This window comes from Apodemus sylvaticus, chromosome 4 (assembly GCF_947179515.1).
Source record: "Apodemus sylvaticus chromosome 4, mApoSyl1.1, whole genome shotgun sequence".
Classification (NCBI taxonomy): Eukaryota; Metazoa; Chordata; class Mammalia; order Rodentia; family Muridae; genus Apodemus; species Apodemus sylvaticus.
Window position 1 is genome coordinate 110,465,286 of NC_067475.1, and position 21,696 is coordinate 110,486,981.

General features: G+C 37.6%; 1 protein-coding gene across 2 annotated transcripts in view; it reads right to left on the reverse strand.

Annotated features, from left to right (window-relative positions):
• Positions 1-21,696, reverse strand: part of Rnf13 (ring finger protein 13) — a 94,743-nt gene that overhangs the window by 55,606 nt on the left and 17,441 nt on the right. For both annotated transcript variants that reach the window (XM_052180482.1, XM_052180481.1), the window contains 3 exons: positions 18,029-18,154; positions 14,985-15,065; positions 5,492-5,617 (listed from right to left, as the gene is read on the reverse strand). In XM_052180482.1, the coding sequence (XP_052036442.1) occupies positions 5,492-5,617; positions 14,985-15,065; positions 18,029-18,142 (321 nt within the window). In that variant the 5' untranslated portion in view covers positions 18,143-18,154. The remainder of the gene's footprint in view (positions 1-5,491; positions 5,618-14,984; positions 15,066-18,028; positions 18,155-21,696) is intronic.

A 21,696-nucleotide genomic window follows, 5' to 3' on the forward strand; every position in this document is an offset into this window, starting at 1 on the left:
AAGGGCACGGAACATGAAGTGAACTTCTCCAGTTAGTCACGGGGTATGATGAACAAGCAGGCCTTCTTCAGTAGGTGTCAAGTGTTACTGTCCCCTTGCCTCAGTCCTCACAATGGCAGACTGGTCAGTAGTGTCTTTCTCCCTCACATTCTTTTCTGTAGTAGAGAAAGGAAGACTAAACCTAAGAAAAGCTACTCTCTTTTAAAGCAATAAGATAAAAATGCCCAGAGATCCCAGGGCAGGCTGTCAGAGCATCTATTCTGTGCCAGGGTTTTGAGGCACTTACAGTGAAGGCACAGGACACAGCCCCCCTCGAGGCCATGCTTCAGAGCTGACCTGCAGCTGGGTCACAGACCCCGTTCTGCATGCTCACGTGGCTGTACACTGAAGTAGATTTATTTCTTTAGAACTTTTCTTTTGGACTGTGGAAGCTTCTTTGTTGTATTGAAAGTTATTTATTCATTGTAAGGAAGCCACAAAAGAGAAGCTGGGGTACTTAGAACTTTAAAAGTGAAAAATCTCATGCTGTCCCAACCATACTCTAAAGTCAGAATATAGCATAAAGGTAAGGAAGGTTTAAATATTGGAAGGTAACAGTTGACACTAAAATGAAAAATGAACTTACAAGTGCTCAGGTCTCTTTCATTGATACAAACAAAAAGCTACCCTAAATCAGTATCTTTTACTGAGATGCACACACACACACACACACACACACTCACACGGACCTTTCACAACCTGACATTCAAAATTCAATAATTTTCTAGCAGCTCAAATTAATGACTTTAGTAAAAAGGCTGCCAAAACATTCAAATGCAAGGACTCCAAGTCTGCAAATGCCATTCCTTAGGTTCCTGTGCACATTAAATGCATACCAAAAATAAGTATCCATTCAAGTTTATACTTATATTACTTTTCATGTGCTGACAGGATTCCTATTCCAACCAATCTTACGATTGCTCGACCTAATCCAGCAGAGGTGGCCTTCCAACAGGCTCATCACTGAACACAGGTTTCAAGAAGTTCAGTAACATGACCAAAAGAAATCTGTATCTATCTGCCCGCTAAGACAGGCTGGAATGACAAGGATTCACACCGCCCTGGCAAACAACAGGGAGAGAGCAATTACAATCAGAAAGCTGATTCTGGTGCTACCCAGTGAGGATCTCGTCGCGTCCTTCGATGTCTACTCACTGCTCTGGTGTCCTAGGCCCTATAGTTAGGATTTAATACTCAAAACTATATAAAATATTAGCTATAATGCTAAAGAGCTAAATTTAAAAAGCAAAAACAAACCATAAACTAGCATCAAGCCAGAGAGGGAAAATGTTACTGGACAAAAAGAATAATTCTTCACAAAAAGAAGCACCAATGTAGCTGGGCGGTGGTGGCGCACACCTTTAATCCCAGCACTTGGGAGGCAGAGGCAGGTGGATTTCTGAGTTCAAGGCCAGCCTGATCTACAGAGTAAGTTCCAGGACAGCCAGAACTCCACAGAGAAACCCTGTCTCGAAAAAATCCAAATCAAAAAAAAAAAAAAAAAGAAGAAGTACCAATGTGCCAGCCATGGTGGCACACGCCTTTAATTCCAGAGTTCAAAAGGCAGAGGCAGGCAGACATAATGAGACTCTGTCTCAAAAAACAAAATACAAAATGCTTTCCTGTTGTTTTTCCTGGCCTGAAGAATAATGTTTCCTTTTCACAAGATTTTTCAAGCACAAGATAAAAGATGAGGGCAGGAAGATCACTGCAAGTTCAAGACCAGCCTGAACTACATGGCAAATGTCATGGCAGCAGCATGGCTACATGTTAAAACCTTTTCTTAAAAAAAAAAAAAAAAAAGGTTCAGCCAGGAGGTGCTTGCTGCCAGTAAGGTAAACCTCTAGAACTCAGTGGAGGCAGGTAGAACTAACTCCTACACGGTGTCCCCAAGGAGCCGACCCTATAAGCTGCTTTGACAAGAGATTCACTCTCATTGAATATTCTCTCTCTCTCTCTCTCTCTCTCTCTCTCTCTCTCTCTCTCCCCCCTAAACATTACTCATTAGGCCAGAGCAGAGCAATCTGAGTTGCTCCCTGTGTTGGGGAGAATACTAATAAATTACTTTCCTACCATTTGCCTAAGCCGGTGCATTCATACAAAATCACAAATAGACACAAGTGAACCACTATTGACTACTAGGAAGATATTATATAAAATTGAAAAAGAGATCTGTATCTACATTATAAGTAATCAGATTCTATATGTAACATAAAGCTGTATATAATAATCAATCTGGAAGCTTGGAAAACACAGTGATTTCTAATCAACGACTGATACTTATTTATCAGAAATTCTCTTTGAGGTACCTAAGATAAATTTACCCTTCCTTAAATTACCTTGATAGGTAGTCAATAATAGCGTAACAGAACTGCCCTTCTTAATCCATAGCAGAATTTTACAACTGATACCGAGTCACTAAATAAATGTCATTTACCAATAACTAAATTTCTTTAAAGCTATCATTTTTGCTATCTTTTTTTTAACATTATGTCTATCTAAAATGGGGAAAATTATGCAATTCCAGCAGCTGACACCTGACGCCTGGATCCTGCATTCAAGGTCCTGATAGGCATTTGGGGTTCAAATGTATGAAATGTATTTTCAGTTCTTGATTAGAACCATTTTCCCCTAAACTGGTGTCTCTGCATTTAACAGAAGTATGAAGAAGGTAAAAATCATGTCACCTGAGAGTCATTAAGCATATCTTTGAATAAAAAATAATATTAAAAAACATGTACAACCAACTAAAAATTTTATCCGTTTGAGACTGTTTATATGGTGAAATCTAATGGACAAAAATGTTAACATTTTCCTTCCTAAAATGAAAATGGTTTAACTTAAACATTTCTACAAGTTTTCCACATATATATTTTTAGATTTAGTTTTATTTTTAACTATGTGTGTGTCTATGTTGGCACATGTGTACTAAGTGCAGGTCCCCTCAGAGGCTACAGGCATGAGCGAGAGTTACAGGCATTCCTAAGTTTCCTAATGTGGGTGCTGTGAACTAAACTCAAGTTCTCTACAAGGGCCATAAGCACTCTGACTACCAAGCCATCTCTCCTACACATATGTGCACAAAAGCAGATGGTTGCATGCATGGCTTGATTTAATGAGTCTCTACTAGCAACCTGGAGAGGATAAAGAAAAGTGAAGCTTCCGGAGGAAGTAGCATGTTTAGTAACATATAAATAACCAGGTAAATGGAGGATAGTGCTTATATCGGACTGAGAAACTTACATAAAACATAAGCGTGCTGTCAGCATACCATGTCAACATGGAGCGTGACAGCAGCAGAGTTAAGGACATGAGGTGGAAGGCAGGGCCTCTGTTAGACACACGCAGACTCGAGATGAGGGCATGCTACGGCATAGATAATAAATAGTACGCTAAGATGCCTGCCTGCCAAGCCATCCTTAGAAATTAATATGCAATGACAGTAGTCCCCTCAGTTTCTAAGTGAACTGTCTCCAGTCTCCATCTAATAAGAAAAGTTATATCAAGCAACAAACACCCTAGCTTCTTTTTCACTGAAGACTATGTTAAGTCAAAAATTACAGTTACAAATTAATAAACGAATCAATATCATTGGTTTAGTTTTAATTTCTTTATAGAAAAATATTAATCTGTCATTGTATATTACTTTAGTTGGGACAATTTGTTTTAAGTTTAGTGCCAGGTCAAATATTAAAATGGTTTAAGTTAAAGCCATAAACAACCCTGAGAACAGGCACCCGATTTGACCTGCACACTAACTTCTTCTTATCTAAAGGAGACCAAGGGTCTAAATTTGGAACGAATATATAGTAGCAGTGATACTTCTGCTGTTGTGAAAATCTCTACATTTTCAGGTCTCCTTACAATTAATATTTTATTCTTTTAATGAGTTTTTAAAGAAGCCTCATTTCTTCTATGTAATGAAAGTTGAGAGTCAAAGTTTAGAATGACTTTTCTTTTTTTTTTAAAGAATTATTTATTTCATACATATATATGAATAGACTGTAGCTGTCTTCAGATGCACCAGAAGAGGGTGTCAGATCCTATTACAGATGGTTGTGAGCCACCATGAGGTTGCTGGGATTTGAACTCAGGGCCTTCGGAAGAGCAGTCAGTGCTCTTAACCGCGGAGCCATCTCTCTAGGCCCTAGAATGACTTTTCTTATTGAACAGATTAAGTATGATCAAAAGTATGTCAAATGTGTGAAAAATATATTGTGCCTACTCTGTAAGGAGCTTTGAATGTATCTAGTAAATAACACTGAGATTTTGTGTCACATAGACTCACACAGTTCTGCCAATTACTCCACAAAAGACTGAGACCATGCCTCAAAGCCTCACTGGAAACAGAGCCTTACATGAAATTAATGGTCAGTGTTTGCTTGAAGTGCCCAACTAGATCAAGTAGACAAAACCATGTAGGATTCCATCACAGTACTGAGCTTTGAGGGTGGCAGGAGCCACAGAGGCTAACTAACCTATCATCAAATGGCCAGTTGATTGACCAACTGTAGCCAATTAAGCTGTGTTCTGTCCATTGCTTCAATTTCTTTATCACTGCTGACTGACCGTGGTGCTGAGTAGAATTCTCACAATTAGCTGTGATTCCAGAAGGTCCTTGACTCACAAATCATTTTTGTCTCGCTTTGTTCAAATTAACTTTGGCTGACATAACTGGCCTAAGAAATATTCCTTTTAATAATAGTGACAGCCAGACTTACTGGTGCATCAGCCCAGCATTGGAGAGGCAAAGGCAGATGGATCCCTGTTAAGCCAGCCTGGTCTATAGAGAGTTCCAGGACAGTCCAAGCTATGTAAAGAGACTATATTGTGCATGTTGTTGTTGTTGAATAGTAATAAATACAAAGCAAGCTCAGTCCTGTAGTGAGGTCTGCTTTACTCTCTGAAATGCCAGCTTCCCCCAGCTGTAGGGAGACAGAGCCCCACGCAGGACGGAATACGTGTATTAGAAAAGAAGTCTCCATGTCGAGTTGATGAAGATAAGAGTTCAGCATTTTATCCATAATGTAAAAGTTAAGGTATGCAATTGAAGGATGAAGTGAAGTTTCAATTCTTATATTAAATCAAGAAATATTCCATTATTAAATCACAGCTCTAGATGGAAAACCAAACAAAAGCAAAAACAAAAAAACCAAAACCAACCAACCTGAATTCCTAGCACCAACAGTAGCAATCTGTATCATTCTCGCTAAAACTAAGTCTCACAACACTTACAGTAACTTCCTTTTCTCATTTCCTACTAGCCACTAAATACATTGTTTCATTTTGAAACAAATGAAATTCAAGTAAAATTTCTTCCCACCCTTCTCTTCTATTTCCTTGGGCTGGCCTCATTCTCATTTTAATCTGAATAATTTAATAAATTGCCATATCTTTCCTGATAGAGAATTTAAATTAACTACAAACATTAATAACATTCAAAAAAACGTACCTTGATATCAAAATTACAATCAAGTCTTCTAATCAATACGATGAAAGTGCCAGATGAATTGTCTTTTAGTGGTGGAGGCACTATGGGTTCACAAGCATTCTCTGGTTTTGAGTTAATCAGAAAACCCTGAAAAGGAATTAGTAGTAAGTTATTTCTGTTTCACTCAATATGTCAATCAACTTACCTCTTCAGATGTCTTTCATTAGTTTCAATGCTTTACACTATTCTAGATGTATCTTCTGGTAAGTACAGTTGTTTACAATCCCAGAACTTAGAATTTGGGTTCATAACCATTTCATGGGTTTTGTTTTTAAAAAGGTTCAGCCTTTCAGGATGTTTTTAGAATTACATGTAAGTCATTACACCAAAGATAGCCACTCCTAGAATGTTGGTGCTATTTCCTAACATTTCTAAACCAAGAAATTTTTTAAGTTCACTTTTACTTCTTACATTATCAAACAAGATAATGTAAGGGCACACATTACATTATAAATAAAATATTCTGGATATCTTTCTATATCAGTACTCTTCTGAGTGTATGAAGATATGTACAAATATATTAATTTTTACATTGTTTTTAATAGTTAAAAACAGAAATCAAGCTCATGAATGAGGTGAATATTTTTAAAATCATACCCTACACAAATGACAGAAAGTAAAGTAATGAATAAGTTTAAAAAATGAAGTCATACCAATGGAATTTCTCCAGCTATAAAGAAAAGTAAATTCCTGATGTTTTCAGGTATTATTATATTAAGCAAAATAAGCCATACTGAGAAGTAGCCCATGCTTTTTCTCATATGTGGAATCTAGGAGGAAGGGAAAGAGGGGGAGACAAAGAGAGAGACTCTGTGTGTGTGTGTGTGTGCGTGTGTGCGCGCGCGCGCGCGCGCGCATGTGCGTGTGTTTAAGAGAACCATGAGGAAGAAAGAAACTATTTAATGGATGGGGAAGAGGGGAAGAGAAAGCAATGTGATCAGCACGACACAGCCCTAGACGGAGAGACTACTTGGAGATAGGAAAATATATGACAGGCAAGAGGGAAGCACCAGGGATGGGGACCAAGAAGAATAGAATACCACATATGTATGAAAATGTCACCATCAAATCCATGAACTTATATATTAACTTAAATAAAATTTATAAACATTTTAAACTAAAAAAGTTTAAATTATAATTGCAAAGGTTTTAACAAGATAAATTTAAATTTTTTAAACAGCAAATTGATTTCCCAAAAATGTACAATGATCTAATATCAGAAAATGTAATTTGAAAAGTCATATTAACAGACTAAAATACAAAAATCAAGTGATCCTGACATAGTGAGCCAATAAACACCTAAAATTATCAAGTGTTTTAGAAAGAAATAAGCAAAGAAAGCTAACTATGGCATAACATCTTCAAAGATCTGCATGGTGTTAGGACTAGCCCCTTGAACCAACTCTTAGATTAAGGAATTTCTTAAAAAAAAAAAAAAAGGCTTTGCTTGACTTGTGATAAAAGCAGTACATGCACCTATTTCAGGAATGAAAAGTCCAAGTCCTAGCATTCATTCACCCACAGAATTCCTCTCTTGACTCCAAACAACACTGGATTTGAATGTCCCAGAAACAGAACTGTGGCCATTTTCAGAGTGGCTATATGCTTCATCTATGCTTATACCCTGAATCTGAATCCCTAAATATTTTGCATGCCTCTCTGCAAACACTATAATGTCAAATCATGGTGCCATAAAGCCTTTTCAACTCATTTATAACAGCAACTAAACTCAGCACATACTAAGAAAGCATAGAGCTCAAGTGACGTCTGTGGAACCAGGAGCTCCAGCACAAGCTTGGTCCCAACTACTGAGGAGGTTGAAAGTACTAGAAAAAGAATAGATGAATGCAAACCAAGGAGAATCTTTGCTTATACACCTTTTACATATGCATCATGCACTATTTTTAACACAAGAAATATATAAATCTTAAAAAAAAACCCTACACTAAAAGTCCTTAAAACAATCTTTTTGCTTAAGTTGATTGACGTGTTCTAAATTATTAAGTATTATTATTCCTATGGAATATACTAAAGAGCATAACTTGCTAAAATAGCTTTCTATTACTAGTCTCAAATATGAGTCACTTAAAATTAAGTGCACATTAAGTCTGTTTCATCGACAAAGCCTGTAAGAAAGCAGAGTCATCTTCCAACTTGGTAGAACTCTGCTCCAAAACAAGGCTGGCCAAGAAGACGCTACCATCAGCCAGATCCCGCGCTTGGTATCACTCTCTAGGTCCAATCTCTTCTCATTAAAAGAACGCTTCCTCTGCCCTAAGGGTCTTCTCACACCTAGCTTCTAACAAGAGTACTTCATAAAGTGACTTAATATGAAGGAAGCCCAAGGAACTACAAAACTGAGGGAACTCCATGCCCATTTTCTCTCCTTTGTTATTTTAATCTTCTGATGAGTAAATGAGAATGTAGAAATAATAGTGCATGATAACTGACATCTCAAACCATCAAACTTGTAACTGAATTCATAATACAATAAAGTTATGATACATTCATGTGTGGTAAAAGCTTTTAGGGCTATGATATTCATAAAACAAAAGGCATAAATGTCTTTCAGACTGTTGCGTTCCCCATACTGAACACATCTGTATCAGAAAGTAAAGCAGTAGCAGCACTTCAGATCTTCCTACTGCCAGTGCTCCCATTAGGGGACCACACGCTATGGACTTCCAACAGCTTGTTATTTGTTTTTACCTAATTTTAAGTTTGATGCAAACAAAAACATACAGAAAAACTTTTGTAGACTATTTTCTGTACAATACTTTTGAGATTCACCCTACTGTTAAACATAAATACTGCTTTCATTTCTAGTTAGTATTCAAGTGCGACATACATCATAAGTTATCTCAGATAAACTCGGATAACCCCATGAAAGAGGGAAGAACTGCAGGAGCCAGGGCGGTCTTGACACCATGAGAACATGGCCCACAGAATCACTTCAGCAGAGCTCACAGGGGCTTGCAGAGGCTGAACCGGGAGTCCACTGACCTTGCATAGGTTTGCACTAGGCCCTCTGCACATAGGTTATGGTTGTTAGCTTGGTATCTTTGTGGGATTCCTAGCAGTGGGAATGGGGTTGTCTCTCTTTCTTGTCTCTGTCTCTGCTCTTGAGACCCTTTTCCTCTTATGGGGTTACCTTGTCCAGACTTGATATGGTTTGTGCCTAGTTTTATTGGAACTTGTTATGCCATGTTTTGTAGGTTATCTCTGGGAGGCCTACTCTTTTCTGAAGGGAAACTGAGAAGGAACGGACATGGGAGAGAGGAGAGCTTGAGGGCGGTGTCTAGGAGGAGTAAACTGAACAGCGGGACTGCAGTTAATATGTATTATATAAGAGAAAAATAAATTTAATAAAAGAAGAATGTAAAATATAAAAGGTAAAAAATAAAGTAAGATCAACATTCTAGTCAAGTTTTTTAATGATCTCATGTATGTATATATATAATATATTTATAGAAGTAGAGTCACAGACTTTCAAAAGTCAGGTCACAGGGTAGTATACATTACTAAAAACTAGCCAGATAGTTCTAACATAACTTAAGCTATTAATTTTTAACTGGAAGAGTCAAATAACTTTAACAAAAACACAACATGTTAAGCCAGGCATGGTACCCCAAGTCTGTAATCAGTTCCCACACTGGAGAGGCTGAGGCAAGAAGATCAATAAGAGTCTGGGGCCAGCCTGGAGTACATACTACACTGGAGGCCACCCCAGGCTAGACAAGGAGACACTTGCTCAACAAGAGGAAGAGAGCGGCAGACAGACAGAGAGGGACAGACAGACTGAGAGACAGAGGAAGAAGGAGAATAAGAGAAAGGAAGAAGAGGAGGAAGGAAGGAGGAAGCAGGGAAGACGATCATAAGCCAAGCCTACAGGGGAGCACACATCTGCAGTCCCAGCACATGAGAGGTGTACACGGAAGGATCAACAAGTCAATGTCACATGACCGTACTTAGCATGGCACATGTTTCATTTGACAGGTGTGAGCAGAAGGATCAACAAGTCAATGTCACATGACCATACTTAGCATGGCACATGTTTCATTTGACAGGTGTGGGCAAAAGGATCAACAAGTCAATGTCACATGACCATACTTAGCATGGCACATGTTTGGAAGTCAAAGAACAACTTCTGAGAGTTGGTTCTCTCCTTCCACTATGTGGATCTCAGAGATCAAACTCAGGTCGTGAGTGTATATACATCCACACAAAAACAACACTCATAAACATAAAAGAAAAATATTTTAAAATAATAAACAAACTCAGATACTATGAAGTCCAAACAATGGTACAAACAGTAGAATCCAGTAATTCTAACAGTGAAGGTGGTTACAGAAAACAAAATGGTCACTGCTTGTGGACAGAATCAAATAGACTAGGGCCACTGATTTGAATGCTTTAACAAAATAGAACAACAGACAAAAACTACCAACATTTATATTGTTCTAAACATTAATCCATCATTAGAAAAGTAAATCAAGTCTCCAGCAAACCCATCACAATTGTTTCAATACATTTCAGACAAATGTTGCTACCAAGCAATATTCTCTTCTCTTAGGACAAAGGGTAAAATATACTAAATATTCCAAACTATACGCCAACTTATAAGCCTGACATTCATACTTTCTAAACATCTGAAGGTATATAGTAATTAAAGATTAAATCTTACTGGATCAAAAGATTAGAAGAATCTCCCCACAAACTCATTATAGTTGTAGTGTCTCAAATTTACATGTCCCTTGTACACCCTATTACGATTCTCCCCAGCAACTTATTTTGATTATATAGCTTAATAAAGCTAACATTATCTTTTAATAAAAACTGGTAAGATTTTTAAAGCCTATCAATGATCTAAAATTTTTCAAAAAATACGTTGAAATGACAAAACTAATCACTGTAAGTTAGTCAACTTTATATTATTAAAACACTATTTCAGGGGCCGGGGAGATAGCACAGTGGTTAAGAGCACTCACTATTCTCCCAGAGGACCCTGAGTGTAGTTCCCAGTGCCTACATGGCAACTCACAACTCTAATTCCAGTCACAGTGAATCTCATTCCCTCTTCTGGTCTCCTCAGACACCAAGGCACACAGAATATCACAGACATACATGCAGGTAAAATTCCTACATGCGTAAAATAAACAAAAAATAATAAAAAAAATTTATGAAAAATTTAAAAGAAGTAGAAATGAATTTTTTATAATATCCTAAGAACATAAAAGCTAAATTAATAAAATTTAGAAATTAATAAAAATTTCTAAGCCAATATACTGTTTTTAAGTTCATTGTGATTTGAAAAGAAAACATAAGGAAAAATTTATACAATGTTAATATGTAGTTCCAAAGACACTCATCATAATTCCTTCCAGTATGAAGTTTTTGGGTAATTTATCTTTAAAGGATTTGATAGTTAGCATTTATCTATTGCTAAATTAATGTCAACTTCCCAACCATGACAGAGGATCTGGTTCACCTTTCTGCTTCAAACAATCAGAAAACCAGGGAGAAAAATTATAAGTGCCAGAGGGCCAGGAAATCTGCTGTGAGACTGATTGTCCCTACTAGAAAGGAGGGAAGCTTCACCCATGGTACCCATATTGTTGAGAACAATATGGCTGCCTAGTCAAAACCTGAAGAAGTATAACACCACAGGCATGCTAGCATAGAAGTGGGCATATTAATCTCAACAGGCCTCATGCATAGGCAAAGAACTACAGGCTAATAGAACAGGAGAAGGAGTTGTCCCAGGGATGAGGTCCCTAATTGGTTATCCAATACATGTGGTCAGCCCTGAAATCATAAACAGGTGACATTGAACAGATTCAGCAGGTTGTATTTATATATTTAGGCATTTGTATAGACATGCCACTATAATAACTAAAAAAAAGAGGAAAAGAAACCAGAATATCTTATAATAGGAAATAGCTATGATCGCTTATAAAAAATATTATGTAGACAAATTATTTTTAGAGATGCTGCTGTGGAAAGATCCATAAGAAATGGGAGAAGTAGGAAAATAAAACTGCAAAATAATCAGTGAAGTAGGTACCTGTCATTCATGGCAGCACAGGTATTCTGAAACCCTCTCCATACCTAAGTACCATCTTCTTACAACAGATCCAAAGTAGCAACAAAATACTATACAAAATTCTCTAGCTTTCCTATCTGGTAAGAATTTCAGTAAAATGTGTAGTTAATATCTATATGGCCTACAGACTGTCAATCAGCAAAAAACAGTGCTATATTTGGAAATGAGCACATGTTCAGTTTGATAAATGGTATCCCTTAGATTAGCTGAAGTAACTGCAACAGCAGAACTTTCTGAGCTAAAACCTCAAGAGTATTCTGATGTGGTTGGGGACCCAGTAGCTGCACTTCCTACTTAGCTTTAACTGTCAACTTGGCATAGCCTATAGTCACATGACAAGAGTCTCTGTTGAGGGCCTGTAGAAATTCTCTTGATTGTTGGTTGTTGTGTGTGTATCCAGCCCACCTGGGAGGCAGCACCACACCTGGGACAAGTGGTTCTAGGTGATAACCATGAGCCAACAGCAGTATTCTTCCAACAAAATCTCTACTTCAAGGCTGGAGAAATAGCTCAGTGATTGGGAGCACTGACTGCTCTTCCAGAGGTCCTTCCTGAGTTCAATTCCCAGCAACCACATTGTGGCTCACAACCATCTGTAATGGGATCTGATGCCCCTTTCTGGTGTGTCTGAAGACAGCTACAGTGTATTCACATACATTAAATAAATAAATTAAAAAGAATTCTACTTCAAATTTCTGCTCAGATTCCTCCCTGACTTCCCTCGATGACGGACTGTAATCAGTGACCTGAAATACACCCTCTCGTCCCTAAGCAGCTTTGATTTTGGCATTTGTCACAGCAGAAAGGAAACTAGAACACACAAATCCTCTTTAAAGCCTGAACACTGCTTCTGAATGTTAGCCATAAAGTAGTGCCATAATCTTTTATTATTATTATTATTATTATTATTATTTGATATATTTTTATTTACATTTCAAATGATTTCCCCTTTTCTGGCTCCTCATTCCCCGAAAGTCCCAAAGCCTCTTCCCTCCCCCTGTTCCTCCATCTATTCCTTCCCACTTCCCTGATCTGGTATTGGCCTACACTGCTGCACTGAGCCTTTCCAGAACGAGGGGCCACTCCTCCTTTCTTCTTGGACATCATTTGATATGTGGATTATGTCTTGGGTATTCCAAGTTTCTAGGCTAATATCCGCTTATCAGTGAGTGCATACCATGATTGATCTTTTGAGACTGGGTTACCTCACTTAGCCATAATCTTTCCATAAATCCCTTTCCAAGTAAAACCACAAGAAGAAATATTTCATAAATGCAAATGATGCATTTTGAAATGTTTTACTTCATAAATTTATGAACAGAAAAAAATTAAAAAGGGGTCAAGTTGAAATAGCATGCTGCCAAGTCTGACAACTCAAGTTCAATTCCTGGGCCCACATGGTGGGAGGAAAGAAGGAACTACTGAAAGCTGTCCTCAGGCCTCCCTGTGCACACCACGGTACACATAGACACATACATGCATGAACACACACACTCACATACCCATGTGAGCCTGGGTGCGCACGCGCACGCACACACACATTAAATGTAATAAGCTTTTTAATGAACTAAAAACTGCTACATACTCAGGAAAGGACCAAAAGGCCAGTAGTCACTGGTAATACTTAACTCTGAAAAAAGAATATAATATGTTCCCTGTTTTTTAAATATTATTCCAATGAAATATAATCCCATGATATTAGCAGTATTTTAATAACTGAAATTTGTAGAGCAAGGTAAAAGTGAACATGCCCACTGCAGCGCTGCAGAGCATGCTGACTGAGAACAGGCTGAGAGCATTATGCATGTGCTTCCTAGCTTACACAACAACAGCCTCACTCTGTCTTGGAAAGAGCAAGGAACTTCTATTGTGTCAGAGAAAGAAGGAAACACACTAAGTTTTAACCACAAAGTATTTTGAAGCATGTGTGGAAAACAACTGATACTTCCAATATGTAAAGAACTCTGTCAAAATACAAATGTGTTGATTTTTAAATAGGTAAAGAACATTTATAGTCAATCAACTCTCAATGTGTGAGGGCATGTGTACATATGGGGGGGGGGAGGGAGAGAGAGGGAGAGAGGGAAGGAGGGAGAGAGAGAGAAGGAGAGAGAGAGAGAGAAGCAGAAAACTAAGGTGTTTAACTTTATTAGGTACTTCTGGCAAACTAGAAAATATTTTTATATGCACTAATAAATATAGTACAGAAAAGAAGAAGGTCTCAGACATTACTGATAGAATTTTAAACTGGCCTAACTTCCTACAGGACAACCTGAAATCTATACCAAAATTTAAAACATGTATGCCAGAAAGAAAGCATTTTTATGTTTGAATCATACCCTATAGAAATAAATACAACAGAATGAAAACATTGACTAAGGGCTGGTAGCGCGTATCTTTAATTCAACACTCAGGAGGATCTTGTGAGTTCAAGACCAGCCTGGTCTCCATAGTGAGCTAACCAAGGCTATAGTGTAAGAAAAGAAAGTTTTGTCTAAAAAAAGAAAGAAAGTAAAAAATCACTGAAGAAATGATAGCAATAAGCTAGAAAATCTACATATAGACTTCAAGAAATTAAAATGTTCAAAATCCACAGTATTTCATGATATTGCAAAACCAAGTAATCCTTAAAAATAATAATGAAGGTCTTTTCTTATTAGCAAAAAAACTTGACATAGAGATGAATTATGGGGGCAGGAACCAAATGGCAAGTTTCTATAAATGTAAATACAGCATAAGGCTTTATACATAAGAATTTACATAAATATGTATACACACATATCTAAAAGCGCATGCATAACAACTTATATTGTGTGCCAAATGTGAACATACCTAATGCTAAGTAACACAATCCCAGGCAATTTCATGTCCTTCATGTTTGTGTGTGTAAGTATACACACGCTGCATACCAAACCCAGCACCTCACTCATGCCTCTTCACAACTGACTTTGGTTTTCATATTGCTTTTGTTTTCCTGACAAAGGTCTCACCATGCATCTCTGGCTGGCCAGGAACTCAGGAACTCACACAGGCCAGGCTGACCTCAGACTCACAGAGATCTGCCCTCCAACTGCTGACATTAAAACATGCACCTCCATGGACTATCTTTTTCTTATTTTTTAAAGATAGGGCCTTACTCCACAGCCCGATCTAGCCTCAAACCTGCCTCAAATTCAGTGTTGTATCATCCTCCTGATATGCATCACCATGTCCCATGTGAATAACTTCACCTTTTCAAATGACTACATTTCAAGTTTTATGATAATAAATACTAAGAAATGTTTTCATTTACTAAATGACCACTAAAAGCACCTTATTAAATCCCATGAGGTAACATTAGGATCTCCTCACCTTTAAGCCTTCAGCTGGTAGTCTATAACCAAATCTTGCTGGAAGGTCCTCAAATGTCTGAGATGCATTTTCAAAATTATACTAAACATAAAAGTTAAAAGAATCAAGTTAAAATCAACTTATATATTACATTTAAGAGTTTACTAAATCATATAAATTATCGTTTCTGTAATTCTTATTTACTACTGCAACTTATCACAAAATACTTGGAAAAGGAGCATCAATTAAAATAGCAAGAATAAATAAAATTTGCATAAACCATTTAAACTTGATTCATGTATTATAATCAAACACCAAAAATAATTTGGTAACATTACACATCTACTGTTTTCTAGATACAGATAACTCCCTAGCAAGAAACTTTCTGGATATGTAATTTCCAGCAAAGGAATTCCATTACTAAACCACCAACCAAAGCGTACACATGGAAGGCCCCATGGCTCCACTGCATATGTAGCAGAGGATGGCCTTATCTGGCATCAGTGGGAGGGGAGGCCCTTGGTCCTGTGGAGGCTCAATGCCCCAGCATAGGGGAATGCTAGGGCGATGAGGCAGGAGTGGGTGGGTGGGTTGGGTAGGGGAATACCCTTATAGAGGCAGGGGGAAGAGAATAGGATAGGCAGTTTCCAGAAGGGGATCCGGGAAGTGGGAAAACATTTGAAATGTAAATAAATAAAATAACCAATAAAAAGAGAAAACTCCCATGCATTATTAAAAAAAAAAACAAAGGGTTCCATTTTATTTTCTCTAAGTTTTAAGGGTCTGATTTAATAGAAGGATTTCTGGTGAAAGCTATAAAAGATGATTTTCTCCCCAGAAAAAAAGCAACATCAACTCCTACTCTTATGCACTATCAACTTTTATATAAGTGGAACACTGAACGCAGTGTCTCTCAGCCTTCCTAATGTTGTGACTCCTTTAATACAAGTTCCCCATGTTGTGGTGACTCCAAATCATAAAGTAATTTTGTTGCTACTTCATAACTGTAATTTTGCTACTGTTATGAGTCATAATGTAAATATCTGTTTTCTGATGATCTTAGGTTAACCTCTGTGAAAGGGTCATTCAATGCACCCTCACCCTCTTCTAGCCTCCATGGGCATCATGTAGTGCACACACATATATCTAGACACTCACAAATACACATAAAATATCTCCTACAGAATAAGCACCATTCAACTAGGACACCTGCTAGCTGCCAAGTGCCTTGGGTTCACCCTGAACTCATGTCACTGTCAACAGTGAAAGCTGACACAGTAGACAGCACAGGACTGGGTGATGCAGTTCTGTATGTTTTAATAAACCCGGCTTTTCCCTTTGCTTCTCACTGTACATTATAATCAATCATTTATTCTGTTGACTTGGGTACCCAGCCCAGAATCATACCTGGGTCCACCAGATATACATGGGGACCGATCTACACTGACTTCCTATTGCAACAGCAATTCATATTTCCAGAGTGACTTACAAAGCACTTTAGTTTTAGTTACAAGGCTTCCAAACTGACTAACACAATTTACATTTAGTCTCCTAAAGAATTGTTATTTTAATTATTCAACCATGATAAGCTCTGTATTAAGCCTGAGGTCATTAACCCCTCCCAAAATACCAATGTAAAATGAATCAATTGGTTTAGATCAACATAGAGCAAGTGTGTGAAAGTGGCACTTTAAAATGTGTATTTTGAAAATTAGGAAATGGAATAATCTACAACTAAGTGTTCTTCAATCACTTATTATTAGATTTGCTCTTATGGGTAAACTTTTGGGAATAAAACTTCTAGCTTGAATAGTGCTTATAACACCCTCCAGGGCTAAGAATACAGGTACTCATTAATTTATAACCCTATAATGTAAACACTATTGCTATCATCCTCATTTTGCATACTGAGCACAGAATACTAAAAACAACTTGTGCTGTTAACTTAGAAGAACCAAGAGTCTAACCAAGGCAATCTGTCACCAGCTCCCTGGCTTTTAAACTACTGGCCTCCAAGTATAGGCCTCCACCTATACTTCCACTTTCATTGTCAGTTAAAGCTGAAGTAAAATGTTCAGTAATTTGACCAAGGTCATCTTACCACATGAAGAAGAATTAGATTCAGCTTGTACCTCCATTACCAAAGCTCTTGACTACCATTACATATACTACTATGCATCCACTCCACTTCCTAGGATATGGTTTTCTAATGTCACCTTGCTGACCAATTCTCTCTAACAAATACAAACAATGGAAGCTAGGCAGACTGGGACCATCTAAGATGTCTCATTCCACTGAAATTAACAAAATAACATCAAGCATCTATGTTTAATGCTACTGTATTCACAACATGATGCTTGCTACACAAGACAGAAAGAGAGAGAGACAGAGAGAGAAAAGAGAGAGTGAGAGAGCGAGAGAGAAACAAAGAGGGGGATGCAGGTACGGTGATATATTCTTATAATCTCAGCACCCAGAAGATAGAGGTAGGGGGGATTCTAGGCCAGCCTAGTCTACAGAGTGGGTTTTAGGATAGCCAGAATTATTATAGTAAGAATTGTCTCCAGAAAAGAGAAATAAAAGATACAAGTACTAAAGAAACCAGGAAAATTCTATATAAAACACAGGGATATAGGTATGAGCACAGAGTCTTAAAATTCACCATTTATCAGGTATTTGATGTACATGAAGTACACACTTATATTAAGCAACCAAAAGAGAATAAGATGCACCCAATTTTCAAGCAAAATGTGTGGTCTGTCATGTTCATAAATACATTATAAGATCACATCATGTAGCCACTTGATGCTCCTGGGTGAGAGATTATGGTGGCTTGGGGAGAGGGGAAAGCACCGTCCCAGAGGTGAAGGGAAAGAGGGATGAAAGGAAGAACCCTGCAAGGGGGGACCAGAAGGGAGGGCAACATTTGAGATGTAAATAAATAAAATAATTAATTAATAAAATAATAAGATCACACATTCATGGCTTTTCTTTCTTTCTTTTTTTTTTTTTTTTTACAGTATTAGGGGACGTTTTTAGACCTGAATACATTATACGGTACTTACTGCTAAAATGTCTGCTTCTACGGGCAGCAGGTTCAGGAATGCAAAGAGCTGCACGGTCAGGATGGTATAGACTTGCGTGGCGGACAGCATGAGCATCCCTATGGAGAGCAGCATCTTGTGACTCCCCTAGAAGATAAGGAAAAATAAGTGTAAACACTGGGGCTTTCTCCCCAAGTCTAAATCATTTGTCACATTATTCCTAACATACAAAAAAAAAAAAAAACTTTTAAAATTACAGATGTACTACTATTAAAATTAAGACATATTTGGAAGCCAAGCGATGTAGTGCCATGCCTTTATTCCCAGCACTCAGAAGGCAGAGACAAGCTAATCCCTGTGACTTCAAAACCAGCTAAGGTCTACATAGTGGGCTTTAGGACAACAGCGGTTACACAGAGAGAAAGAGAGACTTTGTCTCAAAAAAAAAAAAAAATCCTAAAACAAAACTAAAAAGGTATTTTAAAGTCTCCATAATTTTCAGAGGCTAGGACACTTAGTCAGCATGGGAAGGACTAGGGACGCAGTTCAGTGGTAGAGACTGCCTCACGAGCACATGGGTATGTTCAGTCTGACAGTGTTGGGGATAAAGGTTAGGTTTTAGCACATTCACGGTGATTCTTTGTTCTTTGTTTTAAGCACAAAACAAATGTTTCCCCACAGTTCATGGTTACATCACAACTTGTTTATCAATTCAATTTTTGAAGAAACAAGATTACAATCAAAATATGGTAAATCCTAAGAAAACAACTTTGCTTTAAAATTGATTTTTTTAACATTTCTAAAAATCTCATTTTTAGTTCCCTATAAAAATTCACATATGCTTGTTAAATATAAATTCACATAATTTAAGATAGGCTTCACAGTGTGGCCCTGGCTAGCCTAAATTTCCTATGTAGACCAGGCAGCCAGGCTAGCTTTGAACGCCATAAAGACTACCCATCTCTAAAGGTGTGTGCCACCATGACCACTTTTTGCTTTTCTCCCCACCCCCTGTCCCTTTTTGAAACAGGGTCTCACAACAATAACTGACCAACTTAATTTGTAGTTCAGGCTGGCCTTGAATACACAGTGATCCAGCTGTGTGCCTCTGCCTCCCAAGTCCTGGGGCTAAAGGTAGAAGACACTTTTGCATGTTATATTTACATTAAAGAAAGAAAAAACAAAACTGGTTGACTGTCTCTGATCTGGAAATAAAAAACTTCAGGTTTTGTAGCATTTCAGATTTGTAATTTTTTTGGATTAGGAACATGTAACTGTTAACAGAAATACTTTAAAAGCATTGAAACACTTCGTATACCAAGGACTTTTGGTAAGGGACACTCAATATTTGCCTTTATCTCCTATAATTTTATATTATAATTACCTATAACTTTATTTTCCCTGTCTATATCCAGAAATACTCCCTCCTCTCCCCTGCATTCTTGGAACCAAGTGAAGTTAATGCAAACCTCCATTCCCTGTGTTATCCTTCCCTTCATATACCATCTCCTTCACTGTTAAAATAAGAATAAAACACAATTAAGGTCCTCCCAAATCATTCAGATCTCAATTTATAGTATACAATTTTATTAATAAATGAGAACAAAGTTTACAAAGACAAGAGATTTTTATAATGAACTGGTTTCATTAAATACCACCAAGTTATAGAGAATCACCTTTAATGATATTGTTTTTGGTGGGGTGTGGTACTGGGTGTGTTCTTGGTGGAGAATGATACAGACTGGAAGTCTCAATCTACTCAGTCTAACTCACATACTAAAAGCAAAATACCTGTAAATAGTTTTTGAAACACCATTTTACAAAGCCATTAGTATCAACAAAGACAACATGTTAAAGTTGGCTGGTAATTGACAGAGTCTATGACATGAAGGGTTAGTGAACAAAAGGGTAACAGGTGGGGAAACAGAGTGACTGCTCACAGGAACAAGGAAAGGGTAGAGATATGTTCTAAACTACATTTTGGTGTTAGTTTCACAATTTTATAAGTATATTAAAATCACTTCACTGCATATTGAAGTAAGCTTTAAACTATGAATTTGATACAATAACTATGTAAAAATATAACTTTTCTGAAATTATTTTTTAAGGTGTGTTATTCAAACATTAAAATACATTCTACCTTCTAAAAAAGAACTTGGATTTCCAGAAGTTGCTTTCTGAGGCAGCATGCATACCCCTAGGCCTGAGTTCCACCATGGCAGGCAATGCCCAGAACCAAGGGTCCAGAAGGTGAGGGTACAGCCTATCAGCCTCATCTTCAGACATTTGCAAACCATGTCTCAGCCACAGATATGGCTGTGTGAACAAGTGAGCAAGCCAACAGATCATTACCACTGATGAGCACATGAACCTCAAATGAAATAATGCAGAAGAGGATCCTAAAACAGAGTCAGGAAGACAACTGGATGGACCCAAGTTGAACAGAGATAGTGTTTCCAAGTAGAAATGACCAATGAGCTAAGAAGGCAATAAGGGGAGGGTAGCTCTGAAACAGTAATCACCTTCACCTTATTTTGATGACCCTTATGTTATTATCACGTAACAATAAATGCTGTGAGGTTGTTTCATTGGAAAAAAAAAGAATTTGGAGAAAAACTATGAATCTGATGCAAATGTAAACTTTGTGTATGTATGTGTAAATAAATATACTTAGCTTTTGATAAAGAAGGTTCATTGTGCTTCCTAGTTTTAGCAATTTGACACAAGCTAATATCATCTAAGAGGAGTGAACCTCAGTTGAGATAATGCCTCCCTAAGATCATGAGACTGGGTTGGCCCAAGCCTGTCGGCATTTTTTTTAAAATTAGTGATTGATGTGAGAGGGCTCAGCACTTCATGGGTGAGGCCATCCCTGGGCTGGTGGTCCTGGGGTCCATAAGAAAGCAGGCCAGGAGGAACTCCTAACTTCTGCAGCAGTTCCTGACTCCAGGATCCTACCCTGTTAGAGTTCCTGTCATGACTTCTTCTAATGATGAATAGTGATGTTTAAGTATAAGCAAAACAAAACAAAACAAAAAAAAAAACCTTTCCTTGCCAAGTTTTTTTTTGGGGGGGTCATGGTGTTTCATCATAGTAACACTAAGACTTTCATGATTACCACTTCCTTAAAAAAGCACAGAAGTTTTTACATTTCACTTTCAATTAGCTTTGTTTAACCAGGAAGTCTTCTAAAAAGAACCATTAACAGGCTAAAATTCTTTGATGGCTCCCTTCTAGCACTTAACCTACTGTGTAAAGACAAAAGCAAACTGTCAGTCGTGTTACTAAGCAACATTCAGGTAAATACAATTCTTCACTGGAGAAAAGCATTTATGTGAAATGACTCTACGTTGCCATAAAAACCTTTTATAAGCAAGGTATAATGATGCAAGCCTGAAGCCCCAGCTTCTTAGAAAGCTCATGTGAAAGGATCATGTAAGCTAAGAATTGGAGACCAGCCTGAACTACATACAACACAGTGAGGCCCCACCCCTCAACACCCACCTTACACCCACAGTCCCTACCCCAGTCTTACAGGAAGGAAGAAGAAAAATAACTTGACATTAAAAAAAAAGTGTTTGCTCGCCTGTGCTATATATTTCTTAAAACTGATCATGATCTTCAAGGAAACCTGGAGCCTAATCAAAGGGCTGTTTAGGGAAACTGTTCCTTTCAAATACTAAGATTTC